The sequence below is a fragment of the Acipenser ruthenus genome, chromosome 10 (assembly GCF_902713425.1).
Source record: "Acipenser ruthenus chromosome 10, fAciRut3.2 maternal haplotype, whole genome shotgun sequence".
NCBI lineage: Eukaryota > Metazoa > Chordata > Actinopteri > Acipenseriformes > Acipenseridae > Acipenser > Acipenser ruthenus.
Window position 1 is genome coordinate 41,749,355 of NC_081198.1, and position 20,382 is coordinate 41,769,736.

Sequence of the window (20,382 nt, forward strand, 5' to 3'; positions counted from 1 at the left end):
GTAAAAAAAAAAAAAACGGTGTATAAGTCACCCCCCCCCCCCTTTTTTGAGACAACAATTTCAAGAAAAAGCCTTTAGGTCACACCGGTGTATAAGTCGCTCCCTCCCTTTTTAGGACCCCCTAAAAATACTTAGAAAAATAAACTGATATAAAAGGTTTTTACAGGATCTTTCTGTGTGTTATAAACAATTGTACAATGACTTTATAGTGGCCTTTATAAGAGCAACAAAATAACGGAAGCTTTTCAAAGTGTTTTCATCAGTCAATAACAAGAACACTTCGCATTAATGTTGCAAGAGTGATGAAAAAAAATACATTTATTAAACAGTTTGGCTCTACAGTGCAGGCTTCAATTAATCAGTGGTTATTGTTCTTATTACATCGATTGTATAGGAATTTTAAAATGCAGCTCGTAACATTTTACTGTAGTTTTTCACTTCGGTTTCCCCACACATTTTCAAATTGTACAATTGCAAAGGACCCACTGACACTTAACATTTCTACAAAATAAATATAAACTTTTTCCTTGATCCCATTTTTCATACAAGAAGTCAATCCAATGGTTTATTTACAGAGAAGCATTGTTACCTGCCACATAGTGCAGTTGTGTTAGTTGTGAAAAAAATACCCTAAACCATTTGAATTCAAACAGTGTACAAAACTGTAACAAAATGAACCTGAAAGTACTTAAACAATCAATCAAAACAGCACTACCGATGTTGTAATATCAACACACATGTTTATTGTGAAAGTTTTTGCCATTCATCTACAATGACCATTGGCTGCAGAATCCAAAAGTAAACACATACACATTCAATACCAAAAAGAAGAAGCCTTTCAACCAATGACAGCACAAAGTAACAATCAAATGTAAACCCTGCACAATATGCACACGTGTGTAAACTAAACATGTACTTCACAGAGCCCAGTTTTCTATTCAACACTTATTTATTCTTTTTTTTTTTCAAACAAAGATATTCTCTAGTAACCAGTGACATCACACAGTAATAAAAAAAATGCCGTGGCAATCTTAAAACATATTGTCAGCATCCGACTCCCTGTACTGTTGTCATTTTCTCAAAGGTTGCTTTAGATTTCTCACATTTAGTCGCTGTGATAGTCAGATGATTGTTTGACTGTGGTATAAAGTAAAATCATATAAAATGATGGTGGTAGTTCACAGTAGGTTTCTGGAATGACTGTGTCATGGTTGTAAATAAAGGGTTAACTTCCCACTTGGCAGAAGAAAACGCCAGAACATTTCAAATAAGAATAGAATACCAGATCAAGCACACTCTCTTGCACACACAAAAAAAACACACAGTACCCTCACTGCATGTGATCCACAAACACTGCATAGTCGTGTTCTTTTTAACAGAAAGGAGTACACAATTATTGCCAAACTTGTATTCCAGTCACAAAATACTAAAAGGAACCCCAAGTACAGTAGCATCTCCTCTTCAGTGACTGGGCTGGGGTGGAAAAAAGAAACTCAATGTGGGAGTGAGCTTAGAGAAAAAATATACCTTGAGTTCCTGCTCCATTAGTACCATTATACTGCCTTTTGTTTTATTAAAAACATACAATTATTTGAGTTTAACATAACATTGTTTACATAAGACTAGTCCCTCAAAAAACTCATCTAGTACTACTTCATTCTCTAGTAGTAACCAAAACACTATATTGAATACTACTGTTTAGATTTTTTGTATTTTTTCATACAGGATTTTTGTTTTTGTTTTTCCCATATGGGATGGTTTAATTTTTTAGCTGGTCTTTGGCATGATATGTTTTCTGTTAATTTAGCAATGCTTTGGCTGGCAATGAAGAAATGCATAATTGTATAGTATTTAACCATGACTTACGGTACATTTCACTGTCTAAACATACAGGTATATCAACAGGATTTACAAATACCTTGCTTATCATGGGATGAATTTAATGTTCTTGACTATCTTGATATTAAGGTTGCTGTTACCTACTGTACATGTATTTTGGTGAAGACCCAACAACAATGGAGACCAACATTCTCCATGCACTTATACACACACAACAAATTAGTATATTATTAGGCTTTAAGGCTTTATCAAGACACAGAATCCGAGGACCTTACACTAACCATATACATTCAGGACTTGGTCTTAGAGGGAAAGTACATACAGCACTTTAAGGCTCCCTGTTACAAAGTATCTCTGTTATTATACCCTGGCCTGGTGTTTGGCTTTCAAACAGTAACTTATTAAATATTACTGTGGATTATTGCGTACCTTGGCTTGGCATGAAATCTGGACTGTGCAGCTTATTCCTGTTTAATGTTACGTTTAAAAACCACTGGAGGGGAAAAAAAAAAAATAAAAAATTTAACAGGCCATTTTTAAGATAAATAAATGACTTGGCACTATTACCATTCATGAGGTCCTGTATGATTTTGCTTGAAGTTGAAAGAAAACTCAAACACTAATGGGACACCTCTCCCTCCTCCTAAAACTGAGATTATATATACATACACGTGTGTGTGTGTGTGTGTGTGTGTGTGTACCGTACATGTACAGCTTTTGGTACTTATTAATTACAGGGATCCATACTTTATCAGCCCACCACTTTGAAACGCAAAATATAAGCTCTCTCTCAGTGGTGGGCTGATAGAGTATGGATCCCTGCCGTTAACAAGTACCTATTTCATCGCAGTAAATTAAAGCTGTACATGACAGTACACATCAAGGATGGTAAAACACAAACCACCATTGATTTCTTGGCAACTACCACTTTCCCCTCCATTCCTAACTATAGTTTTAAACACAGACAATTTCTGAAAGCATACAGTTACTTTATATACTATATATACCAAGCTTGCGTCACAAATATAGCACATTTAAAATGACTGCACGGGTACGGGCAATTAAAACCACTTAAATAAAATGAAAACTACCAGCAATTGGAGCATCACAATATTGTGGTTCAGTGGTTTGAAATAGTACCTTAAAAATTATAATAATACTTGTACTATATTTGTGTCTATAGATTAACCAAAATATATGCATCCATGCCTAATGGAAGCAACTGTCTCTGTTTCACAGCATGACTCTTCCACAGACAAAACACTGCTACTGGCCGACTGTCTGTTTAATAATTGCCTAAAAGGCAGTGCTGACAATAAACTTTAGAAATGTATTTCCTATAATACACGTGTATTAAGCACAACTGTAAACAGAAAGAACCACTGGGTTAGATAGGCCAACATCACATCACTTAAAGATAACCAAGGACTACTGCATGTGGCAAGCAATAATAATAATAAAAAAAAGAAACACTATTTCTCAAAGCAGACTGAGCAGTTTAAGTTAAAGAGCGTGTCACCACAAATCAAAAGACTACAAGAAAATCCCTTTTATCCACAAATCTTAAACATATATACAAATAAATAACAAAAAAATCTATGAAAATACAGCTCCCATTGTGTGAAACTACATATTATGCAGCATGCTTGCTTACACATAATGAAAATGTAATTCTTCATTCATTCACGGACAGTGCACTATTGGAATGCTCTGATATTCTATTGAACTGTGTCTGATGCTGATATACATATAAACGCATTCACAAGTCCTATTATGTACTTCCAGTATCAAACAGGTAATATCGTTCATGTCTCACATACAATGATCTACTAATGGTTTCCGTGACATCCTTCCAGTGCTTGACATTCTAAAAGCTAAATACGGTATTAGTGTTCGTCTGGACAAGTAGTCCCAGTGAGGTATCCGTTTGTTCCGTTCGCCCCATTGGTCCCATTAGTTGCAGTGTTATGTGTCTTTTTAGTCGGAGATGGTGCATCCTCCTCATCGGAGCTGGATTCAATGTCACTGCGATCATCATTTGATACCTACACGATAACAGGAGTGTGTTAACCATTACTTTAAATGCTATTTGAAATCTTTGAGATCTTCCATTAAAAGAGAATAACTGGAATATAAACACATTTAACCTACAGAAGAAAAAAAAAACAGTGTGATAGAAACAGAAATAAATAATTTTCTGTTTGTGCGTTTAGAGGATTAACTAGGGTCCATGTTCACCAGAAATTGCCATTACCGTGTTGTTCTTTTCTGAAATGAACCTGCATTTCCCAAATTGTTCTGTCTACATTTCTGGAATGCACTGCCTCTGTTGTTAGCCTTTACTTTAGGTCAAGATTGTTCTTCGCCTCTTGGGTAATACATTTGTTTTGCAAGATCACATGTTTAATTGGCACTAATCTTGGACTTTGTGTTGCCTTAGGTAAAGTAATCCACGGTTAGGTCTGTGGTCACTTTCCATGAATGATTTTTTTTTTGTAAAATGAATTTTTTTATTAGAAAAGAAATGTGACGTGTAAACAGCGTTTTGCAATTGGTGAGACAGCAGGAAATGCAGACGCAACTTCTAAATAACGAAGTCGCTTTCACATACAAGATTCCACACTTACATGCAAGGGATTCCATTTCCCCACCTTCAAGGTCAGCACAAGAAAGAGAACAAATAGGTTAAAATATAAAAAGGACACAGCTCCAGGCGTTTAACAAAAGAAAGATATTTTAGTCCCCCCTGCTGGTCGGATTACTTTTTACAAAAGATTTTTTTTTTTTTTTTTTAATTAATTAATTAGTAAATTAAACATGAGAATCTAGATCTGTTGATGGTACAGTAAATTATATAAAAAAGACACACAGAATAAATTACCAATATTCCTTGTTTTTGTTTAAATTTGTATTTATTATTATTATTATTATTATTATTATTATTATTATTATTATTATTATTATTATAAGCGATGTTTAGACAATGAAACATACATTTTTTCTAAATGCATTTCATCTGAATTACAATGCATTTTTTAATTAATTAATTAAGGGTACAACATAGTGCCAAGCTAACACAAGCAGACCATTGGTTCTCTCAATAGGATTACCAAATGACATGCTTTGCATTAGACCTCATTTTATTAAGTGAGAATATTCGAGAATTCAATCGATTTACTCCACTTTACAATTCACAGATAACACTGCAATACATGCATGCCTTACCTTTCCTTTAGAAATGGCTTTGCAGGCTATCTTTACGATGAGATATGACCAAAAGCAATGCAGCACTTGAAGCAGTAAGAGCAGCAAGTTGAAGACCCACCACGATGGATATGGACCAACAATGTCCCAGCTTTCAAACACGGTTGTGTTTAAGATCCTAAAACAGACAATGTAATCTTATGAGTGCAGTTTCATTTTCTCATGCCTCAATTCCGTAGAACAAAATGTGATTAGGCACAGCAGTGGATTATTCTGTGTATGGAATTAAACAAAATAATGTCTCAGTTGGCAAATAAGCTACATAAACTGGTAACCAAATTAATAGATTTTTTGCCCAAAAGCAACAACTTAATCCTTTCATGCATGAAATATTGAAAACAGCTGATAAAAAGTAGGTTTTGGACACACAATAAATATAATTTTTATGCATCTGTTTTTCAATTTTTTTCCATTGCCTTATATGGGGAACAAATGGCATCCTCACATGAGGATGTATCTTCATGCGTTTGCATCTTCCATATGTCCTCATGTAAAAGACAAGAAGAGAGCTTTTTGTATCTGTCCCCATGCATGAAAGGCTTAAATAGAACTTTAGATCTTGTGTGTAATTTTGTGTCCTCCTCATAAAGCGCTGCAATATACTAGTAGTATAGCAGCTGTGTACCACAGTCCCAAATGATGACATGCTCACAGCAATGTCCATTTCAGAGGTGAACAGGGCAGGTCTGATTGGCTTTTCTCAAAAGCTGAGACTAATTAGAATCCCAGGGAGGAATACAGTCAGCACATAAAAATGATATTACTGCCTTTTTACCTTGAAAACACAGGCCAAATTACTAATTGTCATTTCATTTGATCTATTGTTGTAAGAAATGTGTTATTGGACATTGTAATCTATACCTTTCACACAAGAATCACATAATGATTTACTTATTTATGCAAGTGTCATTCCGTGCTAATTCAACCGGGATTCCCCTGTGAGGTTAAGTCTTTCAGGTTCGGCTAGGTTCAGAGAAAGTAGATTAAAAGATTACATGAACGGGCAGGCCTTTGGCTTAAGGCAATTGGCTTGACAGCAGCAAAGATCTCAATTGGACATTTCAAGTTAGGTCAAAAAGGGTGGGTATTATTGATTTACAAAAAAAAATAAAAATAAATGTATAAATGGAACATACTATTCATTTTACATTAATTACTACAAAGTAAAATAATTCAAACTAAACTAAACTAAATACACATCTCTAGACATTCAGTAGAAAACGCACAAGTTTTGTTCATTTGGCTGCAACTAGATTTCAGTTAGGGGAAAATACAAAGCACTATGGCAGTCTTTCTCTCGCCTCACATTTCTGATCTATTTTGAAACTTCAATTCAGTTACTTTGGCATTCCAAAATAAACCTTGTGTATTGTTTAAAATGAGATCTGCTTTATACTTGTCCGTACTGGAGCACTTGTAAACAGAGCAGGTTTCTTTGAAGGTTTGGCTCGATCAGTGAGGTTTTCTATTATTAAAATGAAAGCACTGAAAAGGCAGGATGTGAATCACTTCTGACGCAAGTGTTGCTATTGATATCAAGCAGGGCTCAGAGCACTGAATAATGCTGATCTCTTCAGGTTCAGATACTTTGTTTCATCACTATGAACCACAAAACGGCCTGCTTTATATTCATGTTTTAGCCGGGGAACAGCATTTTGGGAACAGAATAGAAATTCATACAGTAAACAAAGCAAAATGTGAAAAAATATTCATTTGAATTAAATTAGGACAGAATCGGCAATATATATGCAAGACCACAGAGACTATTTAAAATCACATAGATTTCAGTTTTCATCCCCAAAACAGCTTTGTTTTTGCCAGATGAAAAATTAATTTGCTTTTGATTTTTGGAAACAGGCCTAGTCCCTTGAGACTGAAACAGACTTGCAGCAGGGAGATTCAGCACAACACATAAGGAGTAAGAAGTTAGCATTTTTTGATTAATAGGTCAACTAATCATGGCAGCATTACAAGTAAAGGGCAGCATTGATACTTTTATACTGTTATATTTAATACATTATTAAGATATTGTACTCTTGCAAACCTAATTTTTTATTTGAAACGGGGGGGGGGGGGGGGGAGTGTCATCGAATTTTACTCTCGATAACCATTAACCATTGTTTACAAACCATACTCATAACTTCCTCTGAAAACAATTTCACAATAAATAAAACAGAATACAAAAATGAATATTCATTGCTTTCTGCTCTGTCTCAGCCTCCCTCCATCTTTCAGTATGGGAATGTAATCAGTCGTAATAATGGGAGAAATGCTCTCTAATCTCAAGCGCAGCACATGGTCCTTGACATTCAGTGTCCTTTTAGTTCCATTTTAGAGGCCTATCTGCAACACAGATGGCAAAGCAGATCGAGTGTGCAGTACTTGGAACCGTCATGCATTAGTGCTAGTGTTGAAGAGGAAACAAATAGGACAATAGACTTTTGTGAAGATTCTTGGAAAAGACTAAATTGCTAGTGCCTACATATTACTAATAAATCCAAAACAATACAATCTATACATCAGCTTAATTTGTTCCATTAGCTAACATTAAGGTGGTTTACTCTAGGTGGCAATTCACACATTTGTTGTGAATTTAAAACATGCCAATAATGTTACAAAGCAGTCTTTAACCTTCTCCATTTTGCTCTATTTATTGTATGTATTTATATTTCCCCCAGCAAAAAGTTACTTGAATTGGGCTCTTTGTGTCAGAAGTGGCACTGTCCGGTGTAAAAAGCTTCAAGTTAATGGACATTAGAGATGTAATACATGAATAAGCATCTACACGTTTACTTACCAGACAGGAAAAACAGCAAGCCGAGTACTAATGAAGACTAACCCAAACATGACAAACAGGAGGTCACAGAGTCTTTGACACTTCACATAGTTTGCCATTTTAGCAGCCTGCAACAGCAAAAACAAATAAACAAATGTAAATAAAATATATATTTAAATTTAAACAGATATTGCATTCAGTCAATGAACAATGTTCTACCACAGCTGAAGTTACCGAGGTCCAGCACATTCTCAGGTTATGACACTAATATAAAACACTGTGTGAGAGCCTTGTGAGGAACTGAATGGCCTATAATGAGCTCCTACACATAACAATGCGCTCATGCTGTTATGTTAGCATTGTGTATGACCCCACCCCCGTTGCATTGAACAGCTTACCTCAAGCAGCACATCAGATGCATCATGAAGGCACATGACCAGTGTTCCTACGCGCACCATATTATTCACGTAAGAGAAGGTTATCAGGGAGATTGTGGCAAGGTGATGCAAAAACATAATTAAAAAGTCCTAAAGAATAAAAGAGGAAACAATTACAAAAAAAAAGTTAAAATGATGCTCGACTATAAGAAATGAATCCCTCACCCCTTATTGGTTTGATATAGGTTTTACAATATGCCACAGAATAGAATTACACACCTAACCATCTGTTTCAGTAGAGAGACACTGCGGAGATGTACTGTACCAAGGATGAATTCAATACCCACTATCAGTGAGCATAGTTTGAAAATGTACTCAAACTGTTTTACGCATGGACTTTGAAAGAGAAACAAAATTACAAAAGCATATCTTTCATACATACTGAATAGGCTGCATGCTGTAGTACCAAAAGTATTAATTTATGTGTGTAGCTCCAGGAAAAACCAATGCCAGGAGTTACCTATTTGTTGTGTCCCCACCTATTCCAAATATTGATGCCCCACATAATGCAGAAAATGTCATTCTTGTGCCACAACATTGAGCTACTACAAATACACGACAGAAACCTGCTAGCAAGGTTGTATACAGTACTAGGACTACAGTATTGGGAATTTCACAGCAAGTTAATATGCTGTGTGTAAGATGTCTCTTATTGTTTAGGAGAGGTCATCTCGTACACCATGAAATCTACACATGCCATGTTACGAACACGTCTCCACTGGATCTTTCCCTTTGCTAAACGTGCTGAAAAAATACTGACCCTAGTACAGTTGCCACCGCTTAGAATGGGTGCGTTTGTGTTAACGTGATTCACCTGCAGTAAGCGATGGACGGTATAAACTCCCACACACTAACCTGATAATAAATATGTTCACAATCACCAGTACAGTAATCAAAACAAACAAGTGTGTATGCGCTTAAAAATCTTTATTAAGACACTCATTACACTAATAAAAAAGATGTATTAAAACCTATGAATGTAATAAAAAGTACAGTAATCCGTCGCATATCCGACTGCGATGGGATCAGAGTAAGGGCAGATATGTAAAAAGGTGGATAAATGAATGCTGTTTTAAATCCCATTATACACAGCTGTAACAATTACTGTACTATATTATTGTTGTTTTGATATTCAGCTTTTATTAGGGAGGTCCCCTAAATCCCTTGTTTAGAAAGATACAGGGTATTAATGCTTGTGACAGAGTAGCCATCTGCCGTGTGGATGCATGCATTCGCTGCTGAGTGACAGGCAGGAGATCGAGAAGGAGGTTGAAGTTGATACGCCCCGCAGGCAAACAGGATTTATTTACATATTGTAGTGCTGAGCTGCGGGGTTTCCAGGATATAATAAGACAGACAACAGTTTCAGTTCAAAGCAGCAGGAAACTGCTGTATTTATAATTTTTTTAGCTTTTAGTGAACAATGGCTCCCTTTCCTCTCCTCTCACTCACAAACTCAACCTCTCAACTCTCGCTCTCTCTCAATTCTCCCACTGCCAGATCCCACGTCTCTCTTTCAAACTGTCATCGCCACACACACACACCCAAGCCCCCCCCCCCTCCACCTCACTCATTGGTCCCTCCCTATCTCTAATTGCTCATGTCAGACCTGCTCCCACCCCCCTCAGTGACGCACACCAGCACCAAAACACACAGAGAATGCTAACAGATCTGAACAAGAATAACACATTTTACAAACACACATTATTTACAGAGTACTCCCATCCCATCCCCTTCCCCAGTCCATAATCAGGTCCATTCCCACATTGTCCCCAGCTTTTTGAAGCAATGTTGCATTGTTTGCTGACTGACAGGGTTCCAAGCATGTTTTAGCAAGCACACAGCTTCCAACAGAGACATTTTATTTTCCCTGAATTTTCGTACTGATTTTCTCTTTCCAGCCATGCTTGCTTACTGTTGCAGTCAGTGCTGTTTTTTCAAACTGTAAATAAACCTGACACTGCAAACAGGGAATAAATAGCCAAGGTACAGTACAGGGGTAATCGCTCAGTAACAAGGTGCAAACAGCTGATTGATCAATCTGTCAAGCTTTTACTACAGTAAAGTGCTGCCTTTTGTATTTAAATCTATGTGAATGGTAAGGTAACGAAGTGAAGACAGCTGATTTCTGGATTAGTAAGAGCGATTACTACAGTATAAATCAGCGTGTTTGTCATTTAAATCTATGCGAATGGCAAATAACGAGATCCAGACAGCTGAGTTTGCCCGAAATATATGGCCTGCTTAACATGGTATAAACAATGCTTTGTATTGAAATCAATGGGAATGGCAAACTGCAAACGCTATTTGTCCGATATAAACGACTGCCTGAAATAACCCTGTATGGTGTAAGTGGTGGCGACTGGATCTCTTTTGAAAGGACCTTATATTGAATGGACGAGCTTCATATCAAAACAGACCCACCTGTCTGTTGTTACTCAATGTATATACTAAACTGCAATTTCCCACTACTAAGTAGTTTGTTTGTCAACTCCTCCTAAAATGTTACATCCCCTGCATTTTGAGTTTATTTTGTAATATCCTTAAATGAATTGTACTCAGTACAGTGAAAAGATGCAGCCTCTTGTTCCAGTAGGATCCTGTTTGTGTTCAGTTCTGCAGATCATTATTGCAACTGAGAAACAAGAACTTGCTTCAGAGCAGTTCATAACTACTGGGATCACTCGATTGTGGTTGCAGATTATATATGGGGATTTGGGCAAGGAATCATAAAACATGTATAATATCTATATAGCTATATCTCTCTCTCTCTCTCTCTCTCTCTCTCTCTCTCTCTCTCTCTCCTCTCTCTCTCTCTCCTCTCTCTCTCTCTCTCCCTCTCTCTCCTCCTCTCTATCTCTCTCTCTCTCTCTCTCTCTCTCTCTCTCTCTCTCTCTCTCTCTCTCTCTCCTCTCTCATCTCTCACTCTCCTCTCTCTCTCTCTCTCTCTCTCTCTCTCTCTCTCTCCTCTCTCTCTATATATATATATATATAATATAAACTTCAATTGACTGTGCTGTTTGAATGTGACACAGTGAGAGAAGTAGTACAAGCAGCTTGACCAGGTACAGTATGAGGAGTACAGAAATGAAATGCAGATAAAAGTATGGAAGAGAGCAGAGAACATACTGGACTGGCAATGAAGTGCAGAGGACCTCCTCAGTGCGGTGTTTGTGCATGAAAAAAACTGAAAGAAGAAAAAAAAAGGGACAACATGCAAACACACAACAAAGAGATGAAAAGTGCAGTGCATCATAACCTATTGTGGCATAATGGAGGTAGTGATGTACTGTATGATGCTGAGAGGCCACATGCAGATTGCATTTAGCAAATATATATATATATATATATATATATATATATATATATATATATATATATATATATATATATATATATATATACATATATATATACACACACAAAAATGAGACTTGGCTTTGTAAATGCACTCAGTCATATTACTTATATGATGCTAGCCCTGCAAAGATCTTTTATATGGCAGACCACACAATACACTTTTTCAAGGCTAACACCGACAGCAACAAGACAGGCTGCAAAATACCAAAGAACGTTTCCAACGACAGAGCATGTATGCGGAACACTTATATAACAGATGAATAGCACAGCTTGTTACTAGAATGTTTCCTGTTAAAAGGATAATTGTACCCAATAAGCACCAGCAATAAAGTAATACCTGCTTCTTTCATACAAGGGCACGCCTACTCAAGGAAAGTTGGGTTGTTTTCACAGGAATACTTCTTAACTAAAGAGCAACGTTTGTGCACAAGTAGTTTGCCGAACTCTTCTCTGGACAGTCCAAGTTCTGCTTAAGTTTAAGTGGACTGGCTTTGCCTTTGGATGTTTGTGGAGGCTTACAACACACCAACAGGCAAAAGACAGATTTGTGTTTCTCAAAGAAACTAGTAAGTAGACTGATACTTTATGAAATAAAATGAAGTTCATAATGAACTGCTGTCATCTGGAAATAGTACCCAGGTTATCTTTCTTCACCTCGCAGCAGTTGTCATGTTTAGAAGGTTAAGCTACCTGGCTATCTTGTTTTGGATTTGCTGCCTGCATGCCCAGCCCTTGTCTGGGTCTTGTCAGAGTCTAAAACAGTGTCGATGCAATTTTTTCCCCTCCATATTTAATAATATGTGTAATACTGAACATATGACAGCATTGTATGTAAAAAGCAAAACAAACCAACTCTGTTAATTTGGAGTGGAAAAGGGACTGTAGATTGACATTTAAAAATAAATATTGCCAACCATTTACCTGAATTAGAAACTGCATTTCATGTTAAAACTACCCTCTTTATTTTAAGCCATCACAGAACATAGGTTTTATGTTTTTCATTAGGTTTGGGTTGAAATAAATATTTTTACTGACATATTAGCTAAAAGAATCTGCTTTCAACATCGAAGCTCTTGTACAGAAATCTAGCCACATACTGTATGTTAGCATGTTTCAATATAATTTAAGTATTTATTTGAATTCATGGTTATGAGATAGAAAAAATAGGAGCACGCTAAAAGAGCAATGTTCTTGTATTGACGGTGTGCTATAGGCTCAAGTAAATATACTGAATGTCGTAAAAAGTCAAGCACTCACCAGGTATCTGCGGTTAAGCTTATATACTTATTATTATAACATCATTATGAAAAAACAATGAAGCGATTTCATGCAGAGGAGTTGCGGCCACTGGCCTTCGTCAGTGCAGTAACATAATAACATAATTGATCAGGGCGGTTATGTGACGGTTAGATATTCTACGTTCCACTGTATGTGCATATTTATATTAATAGGATCTCAAATAGATAGTACAGACCAATCAAGTAAGCATCAATATAACGCATTATGAGGAACAACTTAAGTAAGATCTGGATATCATTTAAAAGGGTTGAAGATAAATATCTTCATAGGTTGTACCTGTATTGAATAACATGTACTGCATTTGAGTAGTTTCCTTCAGACAGCCACTATAACATACCGATAAGAAAACAAGTTATAAAATAGCAAAATATAATGCAAAATTGCCTTGGAATACTGGATCGTTAATTAGTCCCTCCACAACTTACAAGATGAAATCCCGTACCCAGACTACAACACTCTCTGGGTAGAAAAAAGTATTCAAATGGCATCACCACTGTACCAGTTCTTTCTCACTTCAATTATGAGGTACTGTAACTCCTGCCATACCTGCTCATGTAACGTCTCACGTCTTCCCTAACTGTATGCCACAAGATGGCGCTGTTTTATGCTGGATCATTCTTTAGTCATAATTTCAGTAGATATAGAGATAAAATGTTCTACCCAGAATTATTAATCCATGTACAGGGCAATAGACTTCGCTTACCTTCCTTTTGATATCAGTAAACTGGGAGAACATTAAGGACCAGTAGAATGACAGCTCCACAATGTAGTAGTAATGAAGTTCAGTTGTAAGAGTCTGTAAATAAAAATAAATAAAAACTATGAAGAAGGGCAATGGTAACATTGTCATTTTCGCCAGGGAATAAAATCATTTAAAAGTTACATTTACTGGTAAGACTGCTCTTTATGAAAACTTAAAGTGATGGATTAGACAGAGCCCTGGATATTCTCTGTACCAAAAACAGTCACCTGTGTATACATCTTTAATTAAATATCTTCCAAGGGATTGGTTTTGTGTTCAATGACTTTCTTCACATGACACATTTAAAACAGCAGTGCAGTACATCTCAGAACAAAATCAATCAAATCACCCCAGATAAAGTGATAATGTTTTATTAGAATGCACCTTTATTATTATTTATAACAAATAAATACAGCTGCAGTATTAATTTAATTGGACTACTGTATTGAATATTAGCAACATTATATATACACACACACACACACACACACACACACACACACACACACACACACACAGTGTGTGTGTGTGTGTGTGTATATATATATATATATATATATATATATATATATATATATATATATATATATGGTATACTGTGTAAATCGTTGTTTGGTTAGAAAATAAACAGTGTGGTGGATATGTTTATTGTGAACAGATTAAAATCACGATCTCCTCTAGAACAGTGTTTGTGACAGGTTATGGGAAAAGGTTTTAACATTTAGAAGGTGTGCTGTGGGTCGTTTACCAGATGCCTACAAACATTCTCTGCAAATTCAGCATCACTATGCACAGTAAACATAAAAGATGAAATAATAAAATACAATGATTAAAGGGCAGCAGTGTGAAGTATTGGTTAGGGCTCTGGACTCTTGACCGGAGGGTCGTGGGTTCAATCCCAGGAGGACGACACTGCTGTTGTACCCTTGAGCTGCTGTACTTTACCTAGATTGCTCCAGTAAAACCCCAACTGTATAAATGGGTAATTGTATGTAAAAATAATGTGTAAAAAATAATGTAATTGTATGTAAAAATAATGTGATATCATGTAACAATTGTATGTCGCCCTGGATAACGGCGTCTGCTAATAAATAAATAACAATAATAATAATAATAATAATAATAATAATAATAATAATAATAATAAATCTACATCACAAGGTAACATAAATGTCTTTATTATTATAAAAAAAATACACGCTCTGTATCACTTATGTCATGATGGCCTTGCAGATGAGCTACTAGGTATGCCCATCGTGGATTTCTCTCTGGTTATGAAAGAAGTAGCTGTCTGTATAGAATGAGCTTGCTGGTACATTGCGCTTAGGTAAGATTACCAAGAGAAATGCTGTAATGTTAACCTACTAACCTGAGCAAGTAAAACATGACAGTGTGGGAGTTGTAAAGATTCTAATTGGTCATACATGTGGGAATAAAACAACAATTAATTTCAAACTGCAAGACTACTCCTGAGAAAACAGAGAATTTTCCTATTTTTATTCTTGCTATGTCTGAAAAATAAATTAGCAAGAGTAAATGATTGCTTGGTTAAATTAAAAGGCTGGCACTCCTGAATATTTTCCAACAGCTGTTCTGCCTTGCTGGCTGAAGTAGCTCTACTTCAATTTCATTTTCAGTCCTCCAATTGATAAGGCATAAAGGTGAAAGCAGAATGAATTAAGGCTATGTACACTCTAGTCAAACAAGAGCAGTATCCGTGGCTTAGGCTTATATAATTGAGAGGGCTGATAGATTTACAAAAGGTGGCTGCATGTTTCTAACCAGATTTGCATCTCAAAAGTCTAGTTTTATTATGAATAACAATGTTACAAAACTTCTAAAAATCAGTCAGGGGACACAGAGTTGACATTCTTAAGAATGTTTGTGATGCTGCATAGCAACCTACCTCGGTCTAATGGGAGATCTGTGCCTGGTATTCTTAGCTCAATCCCATTTGCAATAAGCATAGGACTTAGTGCAAGTTTAGTTTATTTAAAAAACATGTCATTTAAGATTATTTTTGTTTTGTTTCTCTGAGTGGTAAAGGTGTAGAATATAAATATAAAATAAATTTGTGCAAGTACCAGATTTTCTAACAAGAGAAAGGCCTTGAACAAGAAACATCTGGCTTTCAGTGTACCAGTTATTTAGTTTGCAACAGGAAAGTTGCTGTCCCTTTGTAAACACATGATATCATATACCTGGTATGGGTAGTTGTACCAGCAGTCTCGGGTGTCCCAAAGCCAGGAAGTCTTAATAAAAGAAATAAAAAAAAGAGAGAAGTGACATTAGACCATTGAGCATTAGCTAATGGTAATTACGCATTACATAATATGATCAATACCTGCTAAATACTGCCTATAGGTAGTAAATTATTATTATTAAAAAATAATAATGCAAATAATAATATAACTAATATTACTTCAACTACTACTACTACTACTACTGCAGTACGGTACCAGTATCACCTGTGAGTGATGGTAAATTTACAGAAACATCCTCAGCAAGAAGGCCAGTAGGTCATTACAGTAGCTTACTCATTCTTAACTTTCAGCTATCTTCTGTTCTTAGAGATCTGAGAGTTCCGAGAGATATTCAAGAAAATGCATTGGCTACATTTTTGGCAGCAACAGAGCAGAATGACTATTTTATTTTCGTTTTCAACCGCATTTGCTTTTCACTATCTTTGTTACTGTTGACCTCAACTCAGCTATTGGATTTGTTTCTCATGAAGGAAATGAACTGATGATGCAAATAAAGGTCAATGGGTTATTGCTTTGTTGCTATGGCAACTACTATTCTTTGGCCTGTTTTTACTTCAGTTAATAGGGGCTGGTTGAAGCAGTACAGGTAATGCTCTCTATAAATGATTGCACCATGACGAAATTATTCAGCGTTCTATGGTCAAAGATCAATGGTCAGCGTTCTATGGTCAAAGACCTATATATATTATATATATATATATATGTATTTAAACAAATAAATAAGATTGTTGGTCAGCTTTATTCTCAATAGTTATTGCAAGTCCAATTACAATAAACTTTAAAAAAATGCCAAATTGCTAAACATTAGAATATAGTTGTTTAATTAGGTTTTATGTTATCTTATGTAAAAAAATACTGTATTTTTTCCAAACAAAGCAAATAAAAGCGAGCATGACAAAGCAAAACAAACACAAAGAATTATGTACAAAAGAGCTCATAGCAGAGAGAAAGAGAGAAAAAAGGAGAACAGTCATTCCAGTAGGAGTTTGGCCAGGGAGGTGGAGACCAAAATAAATTATCTTTTGTGTTACATTACTAATGTAATTGATCTTGGAAATGATATGGTAATCAATTCCATATACTGTACAGCTGCTTCCCCTTCACTCACTCTCAAAGCCAGCCTTATCAGGGGGAGTATTGTTTTGCCACTGAAAACTCACAAACTAAGCCAGGTGCCATTTTTGTCAGCAACCTCTTTAAAGTAAAGAATAAGGCCATATAAACCCCATAGCCCTGAGTCTATGTGTATCTGTAGGATGCAATAATTATAGTGAGTATTGTCAGTACTATGACCAGTGCCTGCCAACTCAAAGCAGACCAGAAGAACAACTGTAGCCATAGCAACTAAAATAAAAGAATCATATGCTGCTGAACTTTTACAACAATAACCTCTGTAACAGTTTAAAGCTGTGATACAGTCATTCAGCTTTTCATCAGACTTTCCCCATTAACAATAGCTTTTAACCAGTTTTAAGGTGTTTTTCATGTACTTGAAAGCTCACATCAGCAAATCCAGTACCAAACTAACAATTTGTGCAGTATAATCAGTCAGCCAGCTCGGTCAACTAAGAACATGTAGGTGAGTGATTATCATGTTTAATTATTTAGGCTCATAAAAAAAACACACAATAACAACATGGAATTTTACACAGTTATAATTAATCAATATATTTTTTTATTTCACTTTATTCATGTTTTCCTGGTTTGGTATCAGTCGAAATCTGCTCTTATTTTACAGGTTTTAGAGATACAATAGCCCACACTGGCTACAGGAGTATTTCCAACCATGCATTTTCTAAATGTATTTAATTTTTATTTTATGACAGATAAACTATTTCTGTGCATGTGAAGATCTGCTACTTAGTTAACCTTAGCAGATATTGTAGATATAGGGTTTCCTGCCAGAAACCAATACAGCTGTTAGTCATTTCAGTACCTTGTGTACAGGACAACCAACTCTCTCAAGTTCAACTACAAGCAATTAACTGGTTTATGCGTTATTGTATATAATTCACATGTTCAATTTAGCCTTGGGATTTTATCAATCTTAAAAAATATTTAACTAGCACTAGCAAAATTCTAAGCGTCCAAAATAGCCCACACATTTAAACAAATGTTCTACTCTTTCAGGAAAGTGTCTTCTCTCATTTACAACCAAATCACCTGTGCCATCTCTGCACTGTTGCATATACTTGAAAGATTACGAATACCCATAGCAACCCCAGCTCAAGTACCAACCTGCATTATTTCTGTAAACTGCAATAGATGTTCAAACAGAATAATTAATCTTATGCTCCATTCCTCTCTTCCGTGAAAACATACTTTTTTTTGTATTGAAGATAAAAAAAAGCTGCATTGAAGACAACAGGAAATGTAATCTATTAAAACTGAACAGTTGAAAAAAAAATGTACATCAGTGGACCCCTGAGCTTCAGTCCATGAGACATGCAGTTTTAAAAATAGCGCAGCATAGCTAGGGACCTTTCTCTTTGTTTGGATTTATACCAAGAAAAAAACATTAGGGTAAATCTCCACCTTCTCTAGCAGTGTCTACCTAAGGTATAAACATACCATACAGGGCTATATCGACCTCTGACTGCCCAACAAGATCTGCTGTCACTAATTCAGAAGTGCAGCACTTACAGCGTACTATATGTACCATAATACAAAACTTTACTAAAAAGAACTACACTGTAAATGACCATGCATGTTATCAAACCCATTCAGAGGAATATGTACAACCAGTAATGCTGTTACACTACTGAGACCCAACTGAAAAAGGAGGCAGAAAATTCATAAAATGACTTAAACACTGTGGACTAAAATATAGCAGGTTGGCACTTGTAAAATGCATGCATGTTATAAGCTCCTTATGATGTTTTGCTTAAATGACAGTGGTGTATTACAACACCCAGTAAACCAGCTCTGCAGCATTTTTGTCTGCATCACGACATGTGACGGAAAGCACCTCAGGAATAAAAAGGGTCAGTGTCCTTATACATAATCCCATTTCATCTCCATAATGGATGCCATAGACTGCATGACAACCTTGTCAAGCTGGAAACGGTTACAAATCCCAGCTGAATTGAAGCTATTTATGTGCAACCTAATTTCCAATCATATTTGGCATATAATTACTGAACTATAGCAATACTTTAAACTGGACTTGTGTGTGCCAGTTATAGTGTATGCAGCTTTTTATTTTAATTATTTTATTGGAGTACGCTATACCCAAAGTGCGTCACACAACAATCCAATATTAGAAGGTTAGCATGTGACACACGGCATTCTGATTTGTGCCTTCAGTAGAAAGAAGCCATGCTATAGGCTCTCTGTAAATTCATTTGCTCAGGGATATAAAAAGATATATATTTTAAATTACATATATATATTTTTTTAATAAAAAGTGCACCCTTTTACAAATGTCTGGAGAATTATACTTGGGTTAGAGCATTGTATATAGTATAATGTGGTGTTATAGAAGAAGAGCACGTTTTATAAGATCGACCAGCAGCTGGGCCTCAAACAAATAATGAAAACATTATAAAAACTCAGGCCTGGCCATGATAGGAAACGTCTAGAGTATGACCTGCAGTTCATGAACACGAAACGTCTGATGTCAGATGGCTTTTTATGTATTTCAATTGGTTTGTGTTCATCCCAGTCAATATCATGGTGGTCTGATTAACAGCTTGACAAATGCCAGAAAAGCAATCTTATATTGTCAGTATATCAAAACGGAAGACAACAAGAAATGTACAGTTAGGTAACAGAGTTTTTAACACTATATTGACAAATGCTGTTTTCAGACCACACACAAATTGTTTTGCATTTACTCTAAACATTCAATTGTGACTCCTCCAAAGCAGAGCATGTGAGCGGAGCTGAGTGCAAGCGGAGCGGGACCATTTTGCTAGGAACATGGAGTGGAGTGGGTAAAGTTCCTGAGTGGAGTGTGAGCGCGAAAACTCTGTGACACTGCTCCCACTCCAACTCCCCCCCTCCCCCTAACCCCCCCTCGCCCCCCCAATCCCCCTACCAATACCCCTCAGTGGCACAAACAAAACAGGTAATAATCCATAAATAAAAAAACAAATTGAAGAGGGATAGCAAAACATACATTTTGGAAGCGATTTACACTAGCAGTGGAGCAGAGCTGGCTGCAGAATTAGAAGAACCGGAGTGGCGCAGACTGGGGAAATAAAAGCCTTGGAGCGAGGGGTTTCAAAGAGGAAGAGAGAGAGGAGCGCTCCACTCTGCTCAAATGCTGTGCTCCAAAGTTACTGTAAACCTTACCAGAGAAGCCAGAGACCAAGTTATGTTACAGTGTCACAAAGACGGCCGGAGTGGGTGGCGTCAGACCAGAAACAGGAACACAAACGACAGAGAGGTGTGGTTTGG

At 36.3% G+C, this 20,382-nt stretch overlaps 1 protein-coding gene across 2 annotated transcripts in view; it reads right to left on the minus strand.

Moving 5' to 3' along the window:
• Positions 1 to 300: 300 nt before the first annotated feature.
• The window catches only part of LOC117404579 (ceramide synthase 6-like), a 39,296-nt gene continuing 19,214 nt past the window's right edge, over positions 301 to 20,382 (minus strand). The window contains exons 5-11 of one of the 2 annotated variants that reach the window (XM_034007479.3): positions 15,919 to 15,969; positions 13,679 to 13,771; positions 8,278 to 8,406; positions 7,901 to 8,007; positions 5,065 to 5,221; positions 4,467 to 4,490; positions 301 to 3,884 (exon numbers count right to left, since the gene is read on the minus strand). In XM_034007479.3, the coding sequence (XP_033863370.2) occupies positions 3,726 to 3,884; positions 4,467 to 4,490; positions 5,065 to 5,221; positions 7,901 to 8,007; positions 8,278 to 8,406; positions 13,679 to 13,771; positions 15,919 to 15,969 (720 nt within the window). In that variant the 3' untranslated portion in view covers positions 301 to 3,725. The remainder of the gene's footprint in view (positions 3,885 to 4,466; positions 4,491 to 5,064; positions 5,222 to 7,900; positions 8,008 to 8,277; positions 8,407 to 13,678; positions 13,772 to 15,918; positions 15,970 to 20,382) is intronic. The other variant, XM_034007486.3, reaches the window with a different exon arrangement.